Here is a 25,546-nt window from a genome sequence, read left to right as displayed (position 1 = left end):
AAAGATTCTATGATGATACCGTCCCTAATACCAAATCTCACCCAATTAATATGCAGATCGCCATTCTACCAAACTCCAGACAGAAACTAGATACCTAGAATTCCCAAAATAAAAGTCAGAACAAGCACCAATTCACTACTTGTTCCTCTGAATCGCCATCTTGTACACCCAGTACCAACATCTCAGGACACACTTTATGGCCAGCGACTGCACACACTCAACCATCAAGGGTACTTGCATTTGACACAGGGTTGTCTCTCCATCCTATCATGACGTATCATGACTCTTCTGAATTTTGGAATGCACTGGCATTTCTCAATACATTCCTGCTGAAAGAACAGTTAGCGCACAGGAACTGACGCATTGCTCACTGGATTGGCTGTATCTCAAGGCTGCTCCTTTGCTCTTTTAGTGCTCAACCACTTTGCACTACCTGGATGCTCATAGTATCCCTGCCTTCTCTTGCCTTGCTATGTTCCTCTTTGCCCCCTCAGCCAGAGCTAAGCATAACATGTCTGTCTTGTCCTGCCTCCAAACAAAGAGGTTTCTCATGCTGTGTCAACGGCACAGCTACACTTTGTGGCAGCAGATAAAACACATCACGTGTTTCAAATGGCTACATCTCAAAGTTTAAGGAGAGTAGACCTCAGCCAGTCAAGAGCGACTCCCTTCAGATAGGAGATCCCAGAGACACAAGTCAACATAGCTTTTGATTTGTCTGGAATTATCTTTTATTATACAGCAGTAATAAGCAATAAATATATTTTCTGAAGAAGAATCCAAACCCAAAACGTCAGCTTTCCTGCTCCTCTGATGCTGCTTGGCCTGCTGTGTTCATCCAGCTCTACACCTTGTTAGCTCAGATTCTCCAACATCTGCAGTTCCCACTACCTCTGAATAAATATAATCTTGTTTGTTCAGCGTATGAAACTGAATTTAGACTACTAGGTCTCTTAATGTTTACACTAATTATATACAGGGATTTACTTTAAATGAAATACACACGAGATAATTTTCTAAGTATTTTAAAGCTCAATTTTTACATTAGTATGAATAGCTTTTGTTTGCGACAAACACTGATTAGCTTTGATTAATCTACTCTCTTCTGAAATTAAGAGATAGATGTAGCTCCTCGGGCTAAAGGGATAAAAGGATATGGGGAGAAAGCGAGAATAGGGTTGGATGATCAGCAATAATCATACTGAAAGGTAGATTAGATTCCCTACAGTGTAGAAACAGGCCCTTCAGCCCAACAAGTCCAATCGGCCCCATGGAGCATCCCTCCCAGACCCAGCCCCGCTTTAACCCGCACACCCGTGAACACTATGGGCAACTTAGCACGGCCGATCCACCTAGCCTGCACATCTTTGGACTGTGGTAGGAAACCGTTGGAAACCCACGCATACACGGGGAGAACGTGTAAACTTCGCACAGACAGTCGCCCGAGGCTGGAATTGAACACTGGTCCCTGGCGCTGAGGCTGCAGTGCTAACCACTAAGAGCAGGCTCAAAGGGACAAATGGCCTACTGCGCTCCAAGTTTTAACGTTTCTGTTTCTATTTCTTCTCAATGTCATATAAATGTAAAATGAAACGAAATTCAGTGGGCTTTCTTCAAATTACAAGAGATTGAAGTAGATTCCCCATAGTTTCAGTTTGAATGTTCGTTTCATTATGCATGTTTCAGATTGTTAACAGCAATTGGATATTTGATTCCATGTCGAATGATATTAGAAGGCATGCAAAATCATGACCTACTGATCAAATTATCATGGATTATTACATTATTTCTGCGAGTTTCCATGTGATTTCTAAAATATTTGACTTTTTTTGCAACTGATTCCGGCCTGTTCCTTTCCGTTTGGAACGGCGATGTTATAGTACTATAAATAGTGGGTATTATGTATTGGCATGTAAATTTCCAGGGTCCTATCAAATTCCTGCAGTTCCAAAATGTGTCCCTCTGCATACTTCAACTACTACTATTTAAATGTAAGCTTAAATGAAAATAACCGCGACTCATAGGTATTTTCCCAATTAAATTACGCTCCCACTGTACGGAGCATAGTACAAGGTCAAGTAAGTTATTCTCATAGGAAATTGGAGCCCAGTGCAGCGTGATCAAACGCAACAGCAGCACCTCTTCTACCGCGGTAGTAAAAGCACACACGCTTGTTTACAACATGAGCATGGGCGATGAATGCATCAGGGAGCGACATGAAAGAAATGTTATGGTATTTTCCGATTAAAGCCTGCGCGCTTGCATTCTCATTAGCAAATATGCAATTGCATCAGTGCATACCAGTTAGTATTACCACTCCCTCCCTGGCGCGTATTCAGCATGTCCATTAACAAACACCACACTTCATGTGACTCTAGCTGTCTTTGATACATCACCCAGCAAGCACTCTTATTGGAGCAGCCTCAGTGTTTACCTTCTCCTTTCGAAGGCTGCCTTATATGGTCCGATACCATCACGGCTTGGCGCCTGATTGGCTTCGCCTTTCCGTCAATCAAGTAGCGTCATCACAGCGCGAATGGGCCGGCGGCCAGAGGACCATGGAATGCCGGGAGCCCTTGTAATCACCCCGTCCCCCCCAACCAAAAAGTGCCATTACCTCCCGGACGCACAACTTAGACCTATCGTTCGATTACTCTGCCCCTGCACACATTCACTTGTCATTCTGTTCATCCTGTAGCCGCCCTGGGTGGTCACCTCCGCTTCACGGGAAAACCAGCCGAAACCTTCGGGCTCACGCGGTCTCCGCGCGGGGGCGGGAGGCCGGTGTGGGCGAACCGTGGAATTTTGTTTCAAAATAAAGTATTTTTTTGAGTGTGAACAGCCAGCAAAGGGATGGGGCGGAGTAAAGATAATCACGTTCCTATGCCAAGATGAGCCTGATTAATAGTCTGGAAGGTGAGTTGGGAAAATGCCTTACTTTTGATTTAAAACTGCCAAACGCCTCCCCTCCCCCACCACCCCAATCAAACCGTTAGGGTGTGCGGGCCGGTGACGTCACCGGGAGCCAGTGATTAGCTACAGCTGCTGTCCGTCAGCACGTGGGTGGACCTTCGTCGGGACAAACGACCAATCAGGCGGAGGCCCGAGGTTCACCCCCAGAGGTAAAGCTCGGCGAAGGGAAAGGGGCTGGCCGACAGCGGCTGTCAATCGAGCAGTAGAGTGGGTGGAGGTTAAGCAGCAACCAATCATGTACTGGAGACTGAACTGTCCAAGCCTCTCGGATGACGTCAAGGGCAGTGGGGTTGCCTGACGTACTCAATAACGAGCCTGAGGGCGTCGCCACGGCGAATACACAACCAATCAGGCTGAGGCCCAAGATGACATTCCACATTAAGCAGAGGTTCACCTGCACATCTGCCAATGTGGTATACTGCATCCACTGTACCCGGTGCGGCTTTCTCTACATTGGGGAAACCAAGCGGAGGCTTGGGGACCGCTTTGCAGAACACCTCCGCTCAGTTCGCAACAAACAACTGCACCTCCCAGTCGCAAACCATTTCCACTCCCCCTCCCATTCTCTTGATGACATGTCCATCATGGGCCTCCTGCACTGCCACAATGATGCCACCCGAAGGTTGCAGGAACAGCAACTCATATTCCGCCTGGGAACCCTGCAGCCATATGGTATCAATGTGGACTTCACCAGTTTCAAAATCTCCCCTTCCCCCACTGCATCCCTAAACCAGCCCAGTTCATCCCCTCCCCCCACTGCACCACACAACCAGCCCAGCTCTTCCCCCCCACCCACTGCATCCCAAAACCAGTCCAACCTGTCTCTGCCTCCCTAACCGGTTCTTCCTCTCACCCATCCCTTCCTCCCACCCCAAGCCGCACCCCCAGCTACCTACTAACCTCATCCCACCTCCTTGACCTGTCCGTCTTCCCTGGACTGACCTATCCCCTCCCTACCTCCCCACCTACACCCTCTCCACCTATCTTCTTTACTCTCCATCTTCGGTCCGCCTCCCCTTCTCTCCCTATTTATTCCAGTTCCCTCCCCCCATCCCCCTCTCTGATGAAGGGTCTAGGCCCGAAACGTCAGCTTTTGTGCTCCTGAGATGCTGCTTGGCCTGCTGTGTTCATCCAGCCTCACATTTTATTATCTTGGAATCTCCAGCATCTGCAGTTCCCATTATCTCCAATCAGGCTGAGGGCCGGGCGGGGATCATTCGCCCTGACGAGCGGAGGGCAGCTGTCCGTCAGGGGCGTGATGCCGCGACGGGGCGTGCCCAGGGAAGCGCCTATCGGGAGGCGGGTTCGCGCTGACGTAGGAGGAGGAGGGCGGAGGGAAGTTGTCAATCAGAGGATGAGGGGCGGAGCCGGGCTGTCGGAGTGCCTTGGTAAATATTTGTATTGGTGTTTGGGAGTCCATGGTGTGTGGGAGCACGTTAGAGTTGAGCCCGGGAAGCACCAAAACATCAACAACAACAATAATAACAACAACAACAGTGAGATAGATAGACAGATAGAGAGCGGCCGGACAGGCGTTCACTCACTCAGTTATCGATCCTAGGAGAGAGCCCTTTGAGGGAGCAGTGCGTGCGGGGCAGGCGGGATGTCCGTTAATATGGACGAGTTGAAGCACCAAGTGATGATCAATCAGTTCGTGTTGACCGCAGGCTGTGCGGCCGACCAGGCCAAGCAGCTCTTACAGGCCGCGCACTGGCAATTCGAGGTAAGACGGTGGTTGTGTGTGTGTGTCTGTGGGGAATCGGACGGTGATTGGGGGGGGGGGGGGAGGGTGGCGGGTGATAGTGTGATAGTGTGAACCGCCGCGATGCTGCCCGCTCTGACCCTTGTCTCTCTCTCTCTCTCTCTCCCTCTGTTTCAAACGTAGACGGCCCTCAGCGCCTTCTTCCAGGAAGCCAACGTCCCGTACAATCATCACCATCAGATGGTAAGGGGGAACTTTGAGGGGGCGGGAGGTGAGAGGAAATGTGGTATTTTCGGGGTTTTTATCTTCCTGTCTCTTTACTCCTCCATCCTCACTGGGGACCGGCCGGCGCCGCCATGTTGGGATCGGGCAGCCAGAGAGAAAATAAACAGAGACAGAGTGAGAGCCGGCTCATCATGTCGGACACAGAGAGAGAGATGGATTCTACAGTAATCCTGGCAACTCGATTAGAGAGCTCCCTCAGAGAGGATTTTAAAAACTCCCCCTTCCTTAAAAAAATAGTTCCCTCCTTAAGTATATTTCTTCTTTCCCTTCGTTATTAAAATTCACACTTTTCCCTCTTCGTTTTTAAAATGCACACTGTCCCTTCCTTCCTCACTACCACACACGCACACACTTTTCCCCCTCTTCACTACGATAATGCATACACTCTCCCTCCTCCTCCTCACCGCCAAAATGCGCACACACTCACTCCCCCCGATCAAAATGCACACACACTCTTTCCCCCCCCCACCAAAATGGACACCCTCTTCCCCCTTCCTCGCTACCAAAATGCGCACACACTGTCTTCTCTCTCCTAGAAGAACCTAAATGGTTCTCTTCTTTCCGCCCCCCCACCCCCTTCGACGACGAATGTGTTCGTTGGCAGAGTTTGTCACCGTCTATGTTTTGATCGTAATGTTATGGTTTCCGCTCGCCACGTTCACGCTCGTATTGAAGATCACCAGCATTTGTTTTTCTTCTCCCCCCCCCCTTTGAAAACGTGCCGCTGTTGTGTGTCCCGCACTTTTACTTTGTCTGTTCGTAATCTTCTTGTTAACTCTGTGATAACGACGAATCCCAGAAATGAATATTTTTCGAGTTGTTGCAGCACCTATTTCATGTGTGGTCAACGCCGCCCTTTCCTGGGTTTTTCTTTGAAAGAGGCTGTGTGGTTGTATCCGGCTGTTGCTATGTTTGGCCTCATGCTGTGCCTAACGTATTAGATGTCAGTTGATAATCTATTGTGTCTGTTTTAAAATGCATATCTACCTGTGTGCGGATATATAATGTTGATTTTCAGAAAGTTGTTTTATGGTTGTGTAACGAAATTTCCACATTTTTCTGCTAACATATTTACAAACGAGGCGAAAAATATAGAGGCTGCATTTGTAGAGATGCAGATTGTATTTAGAAGGTCGAAAATTATGAGGAAGCCATGTTTGATTTGAATTAGTTTAACGTAAAAAAATGCTTGTACACAAGCTTGTGACAATATCCTTATTTGTGTTACTTAACATTGTATTGGTAATCTGCACGATAGTTGAAAGTTTTAAGCGTTGTTTTTAGATACATTAATCCATTTTAGGTTGAAAGAGATAACTGGCATGTTGAAAGTGTGGATTGTATTGAGGCAGTTTTTCTAAGCATGCGTGATACATCTTATCACTGGCTAACTACTTAAAAATTAATATTCACTGTCATAGAGTCATACAGCACAGAAATAGACAGTTCAACTAACCAGACATCCCACTCCGACCTGGGCCCATTTTGCCAGCATTTGGCCCATATCGCTCTAAATGCTTCCAATTCATAGACATCTGGACAGGTATTTTTAAATGCTGTAATTGTAGCCCCCTCCACCACTTCCTCTGGCAGCTTGTTCCATACACCACCCTCTGCATGAAAAAGTTACCCCTCAGGTCCTTTTTAAATCTTTCCCCTTTCAGTTTAAACCTATTCCATCTAGTTTTGGATTCCTTCACCCAAGGAAAAATACCTTGCCTGTTTACCTTATCCAAGCCCCCACCAGGATTTTATAAACCTTTAAAATATCATCCCTCAGCCTCCAATGCTCCAAAAAGAAAGGGCCAGCCTATTCACGCTCTGCCTATAACACAAACCATCCCCCTGCTCCCAGCAAAACCCCAGTAAATCATTTTTTCTCACAATGATCTTATTTAAGCTTCTGAATGAAATTACCAAATTCTGAACAAAACTTGTTTTTCTTCTGGAACCATTGTACCATTTGTTTTATTTCCAAATTATTTACGCTCATTTGCTAGATCTCCAGGAAGCGGACTTTCAAGCACACAATCTGAACAGTTCCAGTAAAATATTCGGTCATTTTTGTGTCTTTTGTTCTAAAATACATTAATTTTGTTCCTTGCACCATCTACAGATGGGCTGGTGAAGTAATGTATGGGGCCTCATTTCCATTGAATCACTATTTACAGCTTTCAAAAGAACATAAGTGATTATGCAGAAAGCTATTGAGTCTACAGAAAATTAGAAAGTAACAACATGGCTTTGCCTTAGTTTTTTAAGTCATTGGCAGTATAAAAAGATTGGTAGTGGGTGTTGTTTACTGTGCCTCTGATCCATGTGTTTGCGATGTGACACCACGTTTATTTCCTACCAGCAGTTCTTCCAACCAACCCCCCCCACGTGATAATTCTCTCAAAAACAGACCTCTCTGTAAACACACGCATTTCCCACTTGTCAGGAAGTTGAACTAAAATGGATTCTCAATGAAACAGCAATTTTACAGCATTTGAAGTTTGCTTTTAGAAATCCACGTTGTTAGAATAAGTAGTTGTTGATTCCATTACTTTTGATTTTAAAAATAAGTTTAAAAACACTTTTTAAAAACTTGCAATTTCTTTGAATTGTTTTCTTAAGAAGTGTATAAATGCTAATCACCAGTACAATGATCTGTGGGCTGTAGTTAGCTTTGGTTTTAACCTTTCGCATACAGATGGTCAAAGAACATAACTAATAATGCTGTTGTACTTTGCCTTCTAGTAAAATACACTTTTTAGATGTGTGGTTGTTAAGCAAAAGCTTTAAGGAGGTAGGTCAAATTAAAAACTTCCTGTGAATGGGAGATTGTTCGGCACTTATTATTTCAAAGAAATATTTTGAATTTTGTCCTCTTTGGGCTCGGGTATGGAAAACTCTGATTTCTATGAATAGAGACCTTAGATCTGGAAGTGATATCCGTATTTATTCAAGAACCAGATGTGACCTGCCATTTCAATTGCATCAGATATAGCCAAACCTCAAGCAACCTAGTCTCGTCTGCCAGACCAGGCTGAGATTGTTGGAAATCAGACGTTAGTGGATACAAGGCTGACAAAATGAAAGAAATGATGTGATCACCATTCAAATTTTTTGCTGTGAACAAAGCAAAACATATGCTTAATGTTATATTGGCGTCAGCTGCTTTTCATTGACATAAAAATATATAATCAAAATTGTGGAAAAAGATAGGGTGTGCATTTAAAGTAGAAACTGTTACTATAAACAAATAACTCTTTTATGGAGACATTTTCTAAAGACAAAACTCATATTTACAAAATGCCAGATGTTTGGGCTTAGTTTTTGTGATAATTTTTAAATATACATTAGTTTTTTTAAAAAATGTTTTGAACATGAATTATGTTCATAGAAAGGAGGCTTTGGAATGGAATGATTTATTTAGTTTTAGTTTAAATTAAAGCAGGTTTTTCTTAATAGGATAAATGATATTGTATAATCAGGATTTGTTTGTCTTTAATTTCATTTTTGATTTTAACTCCCCTCTTTTTCTTTATTTTGAAACCAAACGCCCAACAGGAAAAAGCTAAAGATGAATGATGTTTCCACTTCAATTTGTAACTTTTGTCCTACTTTTTGGACCAAAACAGCATTGATAAGTATTAACTTTTTAACAAGGTTTAGTGGCTCAGTTGACTACTAAAGTCAGTAGGTTTTAATGAGAGTCCAGTGTGTTTTAAAGTCTTAAGAACTGTTTTGAAAAGTCACCTTGGCCTGTCGCACATCCTTTGTGCTTTTATCTTTTGAGTTGTAAAGGTATGTCCTCCCATTCTGAGAGCTACCTTTTTTGTAGGTATAATTTGAGTGTATCACGGACTGGATAAACAAAAGTATGGAGCTGAAGTTGCTGGTATACTGCTTAGATTATCTGTGTATTTGGGAGCCTGCAATTAACTTGAATGGCTTGTGTGTTATCTGAGGATACTTACTTATTTTTACTAAGGAACCATTGTAAACTATTCTTCCTCTTGTCTTACCAATTTTCTCCCATTGCTGGCCTGAAAACATTGAATTATACACCAGCAAGGAATTTAAGCACTAGACAGTTGTTTTTTTTCTCTAATTGTAATTGGCTTTGCACGTAAATATCCACTTAATACTTGACAATTGGAAGGGCAGTAGTCAGGCCATATTCTATCCTCATATAATGTACACAGATTATAATTTTCTTATCCCAGGCCCAAGGGGATTGACTGTTGTGCTGCTATCACTGCTCTGGCTGAAATCAGATAACTCCAGACAAATTGTGAATCAAGTCTGGATTTTTCAAGTAATATGTTTTAGTTACTTGCAGAATAAACTAAAATGAAGCAGTCTTCAATTAAAAATAGAACTATTTAAAGTCATTAGTTAATGCTAAGTAAAATGCATTTGCCTGTGCCATCTTATTACCAAATCAGTTTTTTTTTTGCGCCAATAATTACATTTTGCTTTCGGTCACTTGAAAAATATGACCACAACAATGGTTCAGAATAAGTTCAATGTAAGATGAGCAATTAAGTTTGAATGATAAGTAATATTGGCAATTTTCAAGTAAGACTGTATAGCTATTGCAGTGTTCTTATGTTACCCTGTTTGGGAGGGTGTTTGAAGAAATGTCAGGGAGTAGAGGATAATTGTTTAAAATAGCAATTTTATTGAAGGAGATGGGATGTTTGTTTATAGTTAAACTGGCCTTTTAAGTCAGGATTTGATTCATTGGAACAATTAATTCTTCGTACCGTTTCAGAAATAGATTTGTTAACCCGTAGTGGTGTAAGAGGAATAGTTGTCTTTTTGTAGCAGTTAATATTAGGTCTGTTGACATGTTTAGTATAGTCTAAACATGACTGGATGTGTAATGTTGGATAGCAGAATAATTCCAATGTTGTACTTTCTCCTTGTTTTATGAAGGCATTTTTGAGGTTGTGATGTTGTAGCCTTTGTGTTTTAAACTTTGTCCTGCTGGAGTGTGATGGCAGACATTTTAAGCAAGCAGCAGCACTAAACTGTTCAATAGAGGAAACGTATTGGGTGAATTCCAAAGAGTGAAGTACTGAATGATGTAAGGCTGTATAACTGGAGATTTAAGTCTACTATATGGGGTGATTTATCTTCTTAAAACAATACAATTGTAAATTAATGGGTCCAGGCATGTTATAATTTAATTACTCCTTTTTAGAGTTTCAAAGATTCTTGCGGTTTCCTTCATTGTGGAGATGATGCCTTTTGTAATTTCAATGTGGATTTTAAGTTGAATATTTTGTCATTTATTAGTTCTTCACATTGGAGATAAAAGTCAAAATAGAGGACAAACTTTTACTGGAAAATGTTAGTGGGGGTGGGTGGAACATGTATTGAGGAAGATGAAGGGAGCGAGAAAGGCTTATACCGAAAAACAAGTATCGAGGACAGAAACAAGTCAGCACATGAGGGAACAGATAGTGAGTGACTTTCAGGGCAGTAAAAGACTGGAAATATGAGAGCCTTTCAGGTGAATCTTGTGATTTTATTACTACTGTAATTTCACAGCTTAAACTAAAAGGAAAGGGGTGTGTTATTGAACATTCATTTACTTCTATAAAAGATTTATGGAGACAATATGAAATTTAGTATGATACAATATTGTTAAAAACAAAATCTTGTTGATAATGGCTAAATTAATGTATCTTCGGGAAGCTGTCCCAGAGGTTTTGACGTACCTAATGACTTTGTTTTGTACTAGGTATAGAATGGACCTAAAAGCCTGCAGCCATGTTTATATCTTAAATAATCAGTGCATGCAGGGGAGTTTAAAAAAAAGCTTACATCGTGTACACAATTTGCAGGCCAAGTTAGAAATCAGTGCGACAATCTTTGCAAACATTTAAACCCACGATCTTTCTGGATCAGACCTGATTATCTATTCATAACATTTCCCCATGTTGATTACACCAGATATTTGGGGATCAGCATTTGGGCAAGTGGGATATTTGGATTTTGTGTGGGGAATTAAAACAGCAGCAGCTGTTGAACAAGGGATGGTATTTTCTTGGCTAAAAAAATTTTCTCTGGTCTATATTCAAAAGCCCCCACTTTACTGATAGGCTAGTGGAGGTGATACTGAAAGAAATGTGACGTAACTTGCATTTACATAACATTTTAACAAGTTGAGTGGTTTGCATTGCAATGAAATATCTTGAAGGTTATCATAAACAGTCAAATATGGTAGAAAATTTTCAGATTGCAATGAGAAAAAAATTGCACTGTTTGACTGTGCGGAAATGAGCTGAACCAGGCGGTGTTCCCCATTTGTGCAGCTTCCATAGTGCAGAGGACCTTAACTGAAAATACAGATTTTGTTTGGAGAACACAGCAATTCAGCAATGGTAAGACTATCCGCATGACCTTGCACCAAGCATATTGAAAATCTCTGCATTCCACAAGTTCCCATTCAGGGCAGCTTACAACACTTTGCTGCTGGGTGGGCTTGCGAAGGCAGAGTTGTGACAGCAACTTTATTTGTTTATTCATGCTATACTCATCCATACAGTGCATCACCCAAAAAAACACCTGTAATGTAAAGCTGAAGTACATAAAAAGATACCATTACTGCTAGTGCAAGCACATAGGATGTCAAGAATGGGACAAGGTGAAGTGGAAATACTTATCCAAGATGGAAGCCATTCAACCAACGAAGTCTGCACCATCAGCCCACAGAATTTATTTCCTTTTGAGTGTTAGTCCCGATTTTCTTTTGAAATCATTTATTTCTGCGTTCACCACTCTGTGACTAGCAGTGTTCTTACTTGCTGCATTTTAAAACAAAATTTCCTCTCATTTGCCCTGTTTCTATTGGCCAAAACTTGACAGTTGTGCCCTCTAGTCCTGCTACTCTCAGCAAATGGAATGACATTTTCCCTGTCTGTCTTATTCTAAGCCAGCCATAATCTGATGCACTTCTAACAAATCTCCCCTCAATCTGGCTTGCTGCAAGGAGAGCAATCGCAGCCTTTCCATCTTAACCTTGTGACTAAAGCCGTCTTTATCTGTAGAACCATTTACCTAAATATTGTCTGTGCTTTCTCAAAGGTTTTCACATCTTTGCTAAAATATGTTGACCAAAACTGGACAGAAAACTAACGAACCTCAAAAGCTTCATACAATATAAGTTCAGAAAAATTTTCCTTTTCTTGTACTCGATGCCTTTATTTAACAAACCCAGGATTCTGTATGTTTTACTCACCACCCTGACAATGTGTCCTCGTCAAACACACCCTGTGTCCACTCTAAAGTTGTGCCATTATGTCTGTGCTGCTTTTCTCTATTCCTTCTGCCAAAATGCATAACTCCACAGTTCACTGTATTGAATTTCATCTGTCACTTGTCTGTCCATTCTGCTGGCCTGTCTAAGTCCTTTTACAATTTGAGTCCTCAATGTTTACTCATCCATGTTTGAAATTACTGACAAATTTTGTAACTTTTTTTTCTGTAATACAAGATCCAAGCTGTTTACGTATAGCAAACATTGCAGCGGTCATAAAACAGAACCTTGAGGAACACCACTGTCTGCCACCTAGTCCAAAAAAAACACAACTTATTGGTTTCTGTCATTGTGCCAATTTTTTTAAACCAAATTCATATTGATCCTCCTAATCTATGAACCTCCATTTTTCTAACTAACCTTTTATGCAGTTCTTCGTTGTATGCTTTCTTAAAATCTTTGACAGACAACAACATTGTCAATCTTCTGTTGGGTTGTTAAAAAATCAATTAAGATTAGCCAAACATCACTTACTTGGTTTTTAAAAAATTGGTGAAATCTCCCTAGCCTATACCAGAAGCACGTCTTCCTTTGAGGTCTCCGTAGTTCAATTACCATTTTTCCTGTTCGTCTGTGGTTCCTTTTTACCCTGACTAATTGCTTCTCTTTTCAATGAAATTAGCCCTCTTCCAATTTAGGTTTTCTGTCTTGTTCACTCATGTCTTGCCCCCAAGGCAGATACCATAGTGTCCACATTGTTTTCTGGGGAAACAGCACTTAAAGGGAGGTCACACAACCAGCACTGTAACCTGTATTATTCTTCTTTTCAAAAGGTGTGTGCAAAAGAGTGCACTGCTGCTGAAGAATGCAACATCTTTGCACAGTTCTGAGGAAGGGTCACCGGACCCGAAACGTTAACTGGCTTCTCCTCCACAGATGCTGCCAGACCTGCTGAGCTTTTCCAGCAACTTTGTTTTTGTTCCTAACATTTTTGCACAGCATGTTTATGCTGGGAGTTTGGGTAATGATTGTTAGAAGGGAGCATGAGGTGAAGCACTAAGCAAAAACAGGAAGAACAAAACTTAGAGGATCAGGTTACATCTTGCCTTGGCTATGGTGTTTTGAAATTCCATCTTTATTGTGCCTATGTCCGTAACAATACTTATCTTGAGCACTTGTTACCGATACGACTAAAACCCTGCAAGTATTGATAGGTGTGGAGGATTTCAGTGGCTCTACTTGTACTTCAGTCCATCATGAGGTGTAAAGTGACTGTCGAGCCTTTTGCTGCAGACCTGTCAAGGAATAGATGTTCCACACCCAGTTGGATTAATTTTGAACTGTGTGCCAAGTAGAATGAGTTATTATTAATGATTCTTTGCCCTTGGTCTGTTTAAGTACATGATCACGTGCTAAAGTTAGTACCTACTAACAAGGCCCAACTTCTCAAACTTTTAAGTTATGAGAGCATTGCTTGCAAGGCCTGCATTTGTTAATCATCCCTAATTGTAAATAGCAAAGTTGATGATGAGTTATCATCTTTAACATGGCAATCCGTTCTGTGTAGGTACATTCACAGCACTGTTAGTAAGGTAGTTCCTGAATCTTAACCCAGTGACAGTGAAGGAATGTTGATATAGTTCCAAGTCAGGAGCTGAGTTATTTATTACAGAATTCCTAGCTTTTGACTGCCCTTGTAGCCACAGTGTTGATGTCCAGTTCAGTTTCTGGTTAATGATAACCATCTTCTTTTGTGGTGGAGGTTGTGGTTTTTAAGTTGATTACTTCAACTGCAGTATATCACTACAGGAGTTCCTCAGGATAGGGTTCTAGGCTGAACCATTTTCCACCTGCCTTAATGAGCTTTTCTTCATCATTAGATCAAAAGTGATGATAGCTGATAATTACACATTCTCCATCTTTCATGATTCCTCACATAACTAAGCCTTCTGTATCCATGACCAGGACAGTGTTTTATGTTCGGGTAGATGGGTAGCAAGTTAAATTTATGACATGAGTACCAGACAATGACCACCCTTAACAAAGAACCTAACCATCTTCGGTTTCCAATCAATAGCATTGTCATCACTGAATCTCTTACTGTCAACATCTTAGTTAGAATTTGACTAGGCCAGCCATATAAACACATTGCGAAGGTTAGAAGCCAGGCATTCTGTGGCAGGTGACTTAATCACCTGACTCTCAAAAGCCCATCCACCATCTACAAGTTAAGTGTCAGTAGTGCAGCTGAACATTCTCCACTTGCCTGGATGAATGCAACTTCAACCGTACTCAAGAAGCTTGATAACATACAGGACAGAACAGCTCACTTGACTGGGCTACCATCTCCAACATTCACTCCCATCACCAACCTGTAGTGCCAGCAGTGAGTACCATATACAGATGCACTTCAACAACGTCTCTACAATACCTTACAAACCTTTACCTCCCAAAAGAATAAGGGCAGCAGATGTATGTGAACGCCACCTGCAAGTTTGCTTTCAAGCTCCACACTATTTTGCTTTGCTAATTTGTTGTGCAATGTTAGCATCACTTATTTTGTTCACAGTTGTGCATATAGATGGCTGTGGTTGTCAGCTGCCATCTTAAGCAGCTGAAGTTTGTATGATGTCAGTGCATCTATAGAGCTGTTAAGGAGTTTGGAGCTTTTGACCTGAAAACTCTGAAGGAATGATTATATAATTCCAAATCCTACACTCCGCTGACTTGGTACATTGCTGTTAATTTGCTATTGCTGGGTAAAAATCCTGAAACTCCCTTAATAGCACCATGGATGTACCTACACCATAAGAAATACAGGTCAAAAAGACAGATCACCTCCATCTTCTTGAGGGCAATTAATTATGGGAAACACATTCTAATCTAACAACCACAATTTGTGCAAACTAAAAACAAATGCTTCTCGTGTCTTGGAAACTATGCTTGTCTGAACCAAGGTTGGAAAAGAATCTGAAGCCTAATGTTGGGTAGGGATGGATCTGTTTGCTACCTTAGCATAACAATGTATATAACTCTATAATATAGTTTCCTGCATTGTTAAAATTAGTGCTTTTGGCAGGGAAAAACAAAAGTCCAAAACACTACGAACGACTACAGAGGATGAATTGCGGAACTACCTTGTGGCCCAGCAGAAGGACTTGAAACTTCATGTGAAAAATTTTCTCCTAATGCCTGGTAGGTGGGCACCTCCTGCCACTGGGGGTGTATCCACAAGAGGAAGATTAGGAAATCTAATTCATACATTACCACCAAGAGAAAGCACTGGGATTGAATACACAGTATTGTCAAGTAATCCCAATTTACTCATCAGTTTTTCTGCAGCTTCAGTTTCATGTGAAATGACTTATTAGCATTTACAGATTCTCTTTGCCTGTTTCACTGATCACCAAGTTTTTCCGATACTATAAACAATAATTGTTTTGATTGTCTGCTGTCAGGAACATTTTCACTGTCTTCTGTTTTAAAAGCCAGGAAAACTGCATCAAAAATGATTCCATCTATAGACCTGTGATTTTAAATGCCATTTGATCATGCAGTTTATCTTTTTAAGATAGGGTTCAAATGGACACAAGTAACACACTTCTAATATGTAGAGATTCAGCAGGTTGAACGAAGACCCTGTTCATGGGTACTGATAATGAAATTCTCACTCTGGTTTAGATGGGAGTAAATAATATGAGCATGCAATACAAATGGAAACATTTAACAGATGAGTTTGCACCAGGAACTCGGTGGAAGTGATCAGTGCCTGTTTTTTCCTAGCTCAAGATTGATTCAACCCAGCAGTATTAGTACCACTTGTCAGAAAATCCACATGGATTTCTGTATTAATCATCCAGTGTACCCTGCGCTTGTTTGAAAATAAGTCCATCCTTTTGTGTGAAATAACAACATAGAATACCAAAATTAACAGATAAAAACAAAACTTTAGTCATGCTGCAGCAGTTGGAGACAAACAGACTTTCATGTTTCAATTTGATTATTCAGCGAATGCTTACCATTTCTAGTTTTTTTGTTTTTATTTCTGGTATCTGCGGTAATTTGCATTTGTATTACTGAAATCAATAAAACTGTTTCAAAATAGTCCGTTTTAAAAATCTGTGCTCAATCACTTAACTAAAACATAATTAATTTAAATGAAAAAATAACATTTCTGACATCAGCCAACTCTTATCAGTAATGGAACCATCTAGATGAAAGTCCCAAGTTTAATCCTGAATTCTAGATTAATTTAGCTCTGAGTAATTCAATGTTGTCACATATGGCCCTAATAAACCCAGATTAGGGAGGATAAAAATTCCCAAAGGTTCCAGTGTTAGACATCTCAACCAGAGAGAATTTGTCTGGGAGGTTGCTGAGATCATAATTTGACCTATCTTGTGGGAATACAACTCTGGTAATCAAATTATCTCTGTCTGGTTCAGAGATGTTGGGCCACATTATGGAAACGTAAACTGAGATGCCTTAAGTACAAATCCTAACTTTCTGAAATGTGTTTAATTGGTATTTAATGCAGCATCTTATTAACTCACTGGGAGGTTGACAGGGAGATGCCATTTTCATCTTGTTGACTGGAACAGCGCAAATGTTCCATTGGTTTGAGGTAATTCACAATTAAAGTGATTATTGCAGGATAGCCTATGTAGAAATGGCACCTCCTGCATTATACTCAGTGACTTTTCCACCCACCCCCTCAAATTCTGACCATGTGTGTTTAGGTGATATGTTAAAATGAAAATGTTGCCAGAACAGTAGTGTCTTGCCTCAATAAATGTCATTTGATTAGGGTAAGGAAGGTACAACCGTTTCTGTTGATGACCACTTTTTAGATTTCACTTCCATTCTCAATTTTTAAAAGCAAGTAGCGACAGCACACTTCATTCATATTTGTTGACTTAGGTGTGTCATGGGAAAATTAAAGTATGAGGTGCAATTACTTGCAAGGGAGTCCTGCAAATGGTTGGCAGTGTATAACATTTTTTTAAAGCTATGTTTACATTACTGACTACTCCCTGTTGTCACTATACTTTCATTTACTGGATTACAGAGTTCACCACGCCTCAATGCTGCCCTATCATTGACTGGAAAAGGAACCAGTTGTGCCAGTTCACCGCTAATTGAAGTACTCCACCTTGTTACCTGACCAGCAACTGCTAGATTAAATTCAGTTAGCAATGAATGACACTTCCAGTCCACCTAAGCAGAGCTACATAGCCACCTGTAGCAGATGTGTTTGTAAATAATTTGAATCCATAAATTCAAAACATTGGAAGTTTGGAAAATGCCATGAGTTCCTCACTTTCTGTAATATTTTAATTGATCTGATTGCTAAATTGTGGCTGTCAGCAAATGCAAAATAATTATTGCCACATGTTTAAAGTTTCTACCTTGTTTCATCATTCACATTTGGGTCAGATTCTGAGAGTGAGACAATCTAGGTATGCTGTTTTGGGGTTAGGTAAAATTTACATGAAAAGTTTCCTTAGGCACAGTCATTTTCAGTGCAGTTTCATATTTAGCTGCAGTTACATAAGCACTCAACTTTGGCATTTTAGTTACACCAAAGAGAAATTTCTGTGCGTATGTTTTTTGTTTTTTTTTACAACTTGCAATCCATTCATGAGCTTTTTTCCAAAATATTACTGGGAGAAACTGTTATTATAGCTATAACACCTCTTTTTTTTGTGTGTGTCTTCCATTCAGCCTATATTGAATTACTGACAACATTAAGTGGAAGGTTTCGCAACTGCAAAGATTATAGTGCAAATTTTAATGACATTTTGGTATTCTGAATCAATTTAGAAATTTGTGGGAATAGCAAGTGTATTTAAAACCATCATAAAAATCTAATTTTGAGAATATTTCAACGGGAAAACAGGGCTGTTTTACAGTAAAGTATTAATGCTTTCCAACTTATTGACAGCATAAGTTTTTTTAAAAGTGTTTCACTGTGCTGTTACTTTCATCAGTACATTAGCCAAATTAAAATCAGGCTTGTAATAATGCACTCTACTATAAAAAGTAAATATAGGTACAATGTCCAGATAGCAGCCAGTTTTCCAGTTGTTGCCCTGGCAACAAGGAAAAGATTAGTGTGATATTTGTCCTACTGGGCTGGTGTGAATTTTACACTGAACATATTGTACTGTACTTGAGCTGCATGTGAATGTGATTTTGAAATTTCAAGACATAACAAAACTGGCAGGAATCTGTTGGGATTGAAAATTTATGCATCTAAATGTTTCATAATACTTACTAAGACACTAATCCTGATGCTTCAAGTAATTATCTTGTCCTAGCCAAAACATTGTATCTTGCAAGATGACTTGTTAAACACAAATATTTTCAACCTGACAATTTTGCATTCAGTAAGCAAAGTCTATAAATGTAGCTCATTATGTTTAGGTTATTCAGTGACATTTCCATTTCATATTAGCCATCATGAATTTACTGTGTACAAAGTCCAGATCACTGAAGGCTTAACTGCAGTCTTGCATGTACCTATACATATATCAGTATTTTTCTTTCCCATTTTAATGGAGTTGTTGTTAACTGTGCATTGTAAGATGGAAATTAAATTATTCAGTGATTTACCCCACAATGTATATCTAAACTGATTATATATATTGATTCAAAGATTAGAACAAGTGTGTGTTCACTGAAGTGTAATTTCCATAATTTTCAGAATTGCTCCAGGTGGGATTGGGGCAAAGCCAAAATTGCCTTGGATCACCTGTACCCAGAGGCTATACAACATAACTTTAGACTTAGTGAATTATTTCACAGCTCACTAAATTGGCAAGCAAAAGGTTTGGCAAATACACATAATGTCCATTTAATATTGCAGTAGTACATCCTTAACCCATGACAGGCAAAGTAGAAGAAAACTTTTTATATAAGTAGAATAATTTTGCAGATTTGGACTGAACATTTATAAGATGAGATATTAACAATGTTTTCTTTCTTGGAAAGCCTGATGACTCTAACTCTTGGGATGTCATGAATTTTGCATCTTTGATCAAACATAAATTTTCATACCTAATTGCAAATGAGCATTAAATTATTGAACTGCTACAGAATTAATCAATATTTAGATATTCATCTAAATCAGTATAATTTACTTGGCAATATTGATTGTCTGCCAATTTCTAGCTTAAAGAAATATGAAAATAGAGTCCTGTGACTTGTCCCAAGCGATCTTTGTTTAGCTTTTTTGTTAATGAACCTAAACCCCGGGTGCAGTAATTTTTCGTGTAGTATGTGCTGCAAAATAGTTTATAACTGATCAGAATTTCCAAAGGAAGAGTTCCTCAAAGAGTGGAATTACCAGGGTAACAAACAACACTTGTAACACCTTGCAAATTTTGAGGCTTACAATATGTTGTATTTGATTAAAATAATCTATTCAAAGAGCAATATCCTCCACCACCAATTTTCTGATTGCAATTAGAAAATGCTTTCACTTATCACCTTTTCTGATATACAGATTGCAGTTCCGTTAATATTGCTACCACCCAGGTGACCATTTGAACATATTTAATACTGATGTTGCTGCTTATTGTAGAGACCTTGTTTAACTTTAGTGATAGTGGTTCAAGGAATTGGATGTGAAATTGGGAATTAAGATGCGGCTTTGAGACTATTTGCATAGAATAAATACCAGCGTTGACTAGATGAACCAAATGGTTTGTGTTAGTATTATAAAAAATTCCAGAGTATGTATGTACCGAGACTAATTGATTGGAGGGAGTATGATCTGAAGCACACTTTCTGCTGGGGGTCTGAATAATGATCAGAATTGGGAACCCTTGCCGGCTATACCTTCCTTTCCTTTTCTCACCTATTCCCTAAATAGTTAACATATGCTACTGATAAAATCTTGGACCTTCCTTGATTGTGTTTATTTTGTGCATTGTGTCTCCAGGTAATGCTTTTACCCATTAAGCCTTGTAGCTTCATAACAAAATAGTTCAAATGCATTACTACTACCGTATCCTAAATTTTTCTAGTATAGACTTTAATATATTTCTGAGAACCTGTCAAGATAAAAGTGAATAGCTTACTTGGATATTCATTGGCATTCCCTTGGAAATATTTTTCTCACCTTATGAGAAAAATATTAAAGCCTATGTTTCATTGAATAGTTAATGTTTTTGTTACCAATTCTTTGTAGCTTAATCCAACTCATAGAGTCATAAAGTTGTACAGCATGAAAACAGACCCTTTGGTCTAACTCATCCATGCTGACCAGACAGCCTAAATTAATCTAGCCCCATTTGCCAGCATTTGTCCCATATCCTTCAGAACCCCTCCTATTCTTACATCATTCCAGATGCCTTTTAAATATTGTAATTGTACCAGGCTTCTCCACTTCCTCTTGCAGCTCATTTCATACAAACACCACCCTCTGCGTGAATGGCATAGTTATTTTTTGATCAAGTCCAATTTTGAAAATGTTATTTACAATGAAATATTCTAGCAATTAGCTGGTTCAAGAATTCCTCTTAAAGTAGAAAAAAGGAAAGCAAACAGTGAAGAAAGCTCACAACTACCTTGCGTATCTAATGTACAAAACTTTGGAAAGCCAAATTGGGTGCATGCTATGTCAAAACAGTTAACTAGTCTTTGTCCTTTTTTTTTTAATCAGTTACAGCCACAACCACTTCCAAACAAAATATTATGGAAGTGATAAATTAAGGCTGTTGAAATTAGATTTTCCCTTTAGATCCCTTTTATGTCTTTCCCCTCTCACCTTAAGCATGTGCCCTCTAGTTTTGGGCTCCCCCACCCCAGGGAAAAGACCTTGTCTATTCACCCTATCCATGCTCCTTATGATTTTATAAACCTCTATAAGGTCACTCCTCGGCCTCTGCTGCAAGGACAAAAGCCCCCGCCTATTTGAAGACAAAAATAGAAATTGCTGAAAAAGCTCAGCTGGTCTGGCAGCATCTGCAGAGAGCATCAAAGTTAACATTTATGGTCGAGTGACCCTTCCCCAGCCTAATCTCTCTCTCCCTATAGCTCAAACTCTTTAACTTTGGCAACATCCGTGCAAATCTTTTCTAAACCCTTTCAAATTTCACAACATCTTTCCTATAGCAGGGAGGCCAGAATTGCATGCAGTATTCCAAAAGTGGCCAAGCCAATACCCTGTACAGCTACAACGTGACCTTCCAACTCCTATACTCAATGCACTAGCCAATACAGACAAGTATACCAAATGCCACCTTTACTACCTTGTCTACTTGCGATTCCACTTTCAAGGAACTGTGAACCTGCACTCTAACGTCTCTTTTTGTTCAGCAACACTTGCCAGGACCTTACCATTAAGTATATTATAGGCCCTGCCCTGATTTGACTTTCCAAAATGCAGCACCTCACATTCATCTAAATTAAACTCCATCTGCCACTCCTTGGCCCATTGGCATATCTGATCAAGAGCCTGTTGAGGTAACCCTCTTCGCTGTCCACTGCACCTCTAATTTTGGTGTTACCTGCAAACTTACTAACCATAGTTCCAGTGTTCACATCCAAATCATTTGTATAAATGACAAAAAGCCATGGACGCAGCACTGATCCTCGTGGCACATCAGTAGTCACAGGCCTCCAGTGTGAAGAGTGACCTCGACCACCACCCTGTATGGAGCCAGTTCTGAATCCAAATGTTCTGTGTAGAAAAAAGTAAAAATTGATGCTTTTGCATAAATACTACACAGTCCTCTTTTGAGTTGGTAGTGCGGTTCAGCCTTTGAATGGTAATGGCAATTTTTGAAGATTTGGCTACAACTGTTTCACTCGGGCAGTATGACATCCTGTTAAGCCAACATAGTAATGTTCATGAGATAGTAGGAACTGCAGATGCTAGAGAATCTGAGATAACAAGGTGTAAAGCTGGATCCACCTCTACACCTTGTTATCTCATAGTAATGGACATGCTACTTTAACTGTTTTGGTTTAAGACAACAGAGAATTATGAATATAAAGTAATTTGCTATCTGAGCATATAAAACAGTGACATCTCTTTTACTCTGCCTCCAGAAGTGTGCATGCTTTCTAGTATACATTTCCGTGATTATTTCAGGTAGTTGAAGCTCTCCAGCTAATTCAGTGCTGACCCTGGGTATCTCTATTTGTGTATTTTGGCTGCTGTAGATTAATGAACCATTGGTTGAGTATGTCTGTGCACAATAACGAGGATGTTCTTAATTTTGTTCTATCACAAAGGTATCATACACATGCTAGAAGTGATTTAAGTTCTAGCTATCTCAAATTTCAGCTGAATAATTTCAACAGCCTTAATTTATCGCTTCCATAATATTTTGTTTGGAAGTGGTTGTGGCTGTAACTGACTAGCCTTTGTCCGTTTTTTTTAGTTAACTGTTTTGACATAGCATGCACCCAATTTGGCTTTCCAAAGTTTTGTACATTAGATACGCAAGGTAGTTGTGAGCTTTCTTTACTGTTTGCTTTCCTTTTTTCTACTTTAAGAGGAATTCTTGAACCAGCTAATTGCTAGCCAAGAATATTTCATTGTAAATAACATTTTCAAAATTGGACTTAATCAAAAAATAACTATGCTATTGAAATGATTTATTGTTTGATTTGATGCAGTACCATTTTATGATTCAATACTGTTAAATCATCGTTATTTAATGTGTATGTTAACTTTGTTTCTATTTTTACAGATGTGCACTCCAGCTAACACACCTGCAACGCCTCCTAATTTTCCAGATGCACTTACGATGTTCTCAAGACTGAAAGCTTCAGAAAGTTTCAATAGTAGTAGCCCAATTGCCTCGATGGCAACATCTCCTCCTCCTCCTGTAAACTTCAATTCGGGCTGGCCCATGTCTCCTCCAAACCAGCAGGGCATGTGGACTCCAGCGTCACCAACTCCACATACAGGCTGGCCAGCAGCAATGTCCCAACAAACCACCTCAGAACAGAAGGTTAATGTTGCCATGGAGGCTGAAAGATGAGGCCCAGTTAAGGCCTTGTAGATGAAACGGGAAAAATCTTGCATGGGTCAATATGAAATAGTTTCTGTTGTATTGTGCTGCAGCTAATCTGAACTGAAGGAATACAATAGGGAAGATTCACCTTCGTAGCAGAAGAATTATGGGTCCAGCAATTTTCAAAACCAAGCCTTGTTTCTGGAGTTTGCATGTGTGTGACACAATTAAAAGACTTTCAAGACCATCAACTTGACTTCAAAATGGAATTGTTAACTTTGAAAAACTTGTTTTTGATCGTTGACCCTTCAAAAGGAACCTATCAGTGGTTAGCTGCTATATCAGAGACAACCATGAAGATCACTAATGGCTTTTAAGGATTACTCCATAACTTTTTTTGCAGTAAAATTGTGGCAGTTGTCTAAAGAATTACAGGGTGGGAGTGTACGGAGTTGCAACAACGGACAATTAAAAAAAAAACTTTAATACAGGGATTGCAAATTAGGTTTTCGAATCATTGTTTATCTTTGTATTTGGTTTGTGAATGAGGTTTTCTTTGGGATGGGGAGGGAGAGCTCAGAAAAGCAGTCAATAGTGTACTGACTGCAGACAGACTACTACAGTAAGGTTTTAATGTTTTATAAAAAAAAGTGCCATTGCATGATACTGTACATTAAAATATAAACCTTGAAAAAAAACAAGTTTAAAAAAATCAAAAAAAAATGTGTTTTGCTACTCTTAACAACCGTGTGATAGAATTTAAATTCACTTTAGCAACAGTTGCAATGGATACAGGTTTGTCTTTTTTTGTCAAACTTGGACTATATAAATTTTTTGTACTACGTTTATGCACAGACAGGGAGTACCAATTATTTCTAGAACTGTTTTATCTATTTTATCACTTCCTCTTTCATAACTGTCCTATGCTGTCATGTCCCTAATCCTGGAATGTTTTATGGTCAAAGTTGACAAAACAAATCTTTGCACAAATTATTTCCTTTACTTCTAAATGGAGATTTCACGCTTCTTAAGGATTGCTTGTTCTGAATAGATTGATTGATTTTTTTTTGTTTGTTTAATGGTAACTGTTCCACAATATTTGTGGAGTACCTGATGAATAATTAACTTATCTTTGTGTTGCTTAATATTGTATGTACTAATGGTACTCCTCCTGTACTGATCTTATATTTAACCTTAGCAGGTGGTAAGTATGCCATCAGTTTAAAAAAAATTAATAATTCTGAAGCACAATAAAATGAATTGAAATGATGTGTATGTGAAGATTCAATTGTTTAGCTGGACTCATTCCTAAGCTGCATGCATCTGCTTCAGCAAGCTTCCTACAGCAGTTCTGGTTCTGCTAAATAGAAGATGCTCAGCAAACTGAAAAAAGTTGTTTGAAAGGTCTGTTTCTATGCTGTATCACTATAACACTCGAGTCCAAAGACTGCATGCAAATATAACCCATTTTGATAGTATTTTTAATGCAACTTGCCAATTTGCAAAGTGTTTTCAATTTTAAAAAAATTCTCGTTTTGATAACAGCATAATTGCTGAAAGTTGAGACGCAGGTGGCCGATATTGTACATGGTGAGAAATTGTATAAATACTTACTATCAAATAATATATTTGCTAAACATTTTATTTTCTATGTATACAGTGTATACTAGCAAACTTAAGCATTTGCTACCTAAAGTGATATTATAGGTAACACTGGAATGTTGATTCACTCATTATCTGCTACAAATAAGCCAGTAATGCATCTTAGCAGGTGTGTCAACTGTCTTCTCATATTCATCTGCACACTTATTGGAAAAGACATTTTTTCTTTTGAGGGCACCTTGTTTCACTGTATGAAATTCTGAATTATTTGTCTCATTTTAAAATTAGGTTAAGTTGAAGTATTTTAAAATGCAAGTTTGCAAATAATCATCATCACTGGGGTGGGGTGGAGGAAGTGTACTAAGCAAACTGTTGGGATTGAAAGCAGACAAGTCTCCACAGCCCGATGGCCTGTGTCCTAAAATTTTGAGGGAACTAGCAACAAAGATCATGAATCCCGCTGGGTTATGACATTTCAAAATGCCCTGGATGTGGGAACGATTCCAGCAGATTGGAAACATGCTGATATAATGGCCTTATCCCAAAAGGAGGAAGGCAGAGAGTCTGGAGTGGCTTGATGGTTAGCATTGCTGCCTCAGTGCAAGGGGCCCACATTCATTGTGGGAGACTGTTTGTTTGGCTGTTTGGAGTTTGTACATTCTCCTGTGTCAGCATGAGTTTCCTCTGAGTGCTCTGGTTTCCTCCCACAGTCCAAAGATGTGCAAGTTAGGTGGATTGGCATGCTAAATTGTGTAT

At 39.6% G+C, this 25,546-nt stretch overlaps 1 protein-coding gene across 2 annotated transcripts; it reads left to right on the top strand.

Moving 5' to 3' along the window:
* Positions 1-4,316: 4,316 nt before the first annotated feature.
* Positions 4,317-24,457, top strand: ubald1a (UBA-like domain containing 1a). 2 transcript variants are annotated; one of them, XM_048551995.2, is made up of 3 exons: positions 4,320-4,696; positions 4,859-4,918; positions 22,922-24,457. In XM_048551995.2, the coding sequence occupies exons 1-3, from the start codon at positions 4,577-4,579 to the stop codon at positions 23,213-23,215; spliced, it is 474 nt and encodes a 157-aa protein (XP_048407952.1). In that variant the 5' UTR covers positions 4,320-4,576; the 3' UTR covers positions 23,216-24,457. The 2 variants fall into 2 exon arrangements, with proteins under 2 accessions (XP_048407953.1, XP_048407952.1); XM_048551996.2 differs by lacking the exon at positions 4,859-4,918 and having other exon boundaries at positions 4,317-4,696.
* Positions 24,458-25,546: the final 1,089 nt, after the last annotated feature.

This window comes from Stegostoma tigrinum, chromosome 23, assembly GCF_030684315.1.
Source record: "Stegostoma tigrinum isolate sSteTig4 chromosome 23, sSteTig4.hap1, whole genome shotgun sequence".
In the NCBI taxonomy this organism is placed as follows: Eukaryota; Metazoa; Chordata; class Chondrichthyes; order Orectolobiformes; family Stegostomatidae; genus Stegostoma; species Stegostoma tigrinum.
This window is presented reverse-complemented; position numbering and strand designations above follow the sequence as displayed.

Coding starts and splice junctions, on each gene's coding strand:
- ubald1a (XM_048551995.2), top strand. CDS start 4,577: ATGTCCGTTAATATGGACGAGTTGAAGCACCAAGTGATGATCAATCAG. Junction 4,697..4,858: donor CCGCGCACTGGCAATTCGAG/GTAAGACGGTGG, acceptor TTTCAAACGTAG/ACGGCCCTCAGCGCCTTCTT. Junction 4,919..22,921: donor ACAATCATCACCATCAGATG/GTAAGGGGGAAC, acceptor CTATTTTTACAG/ATGTGCACTCCAGCTAACAC.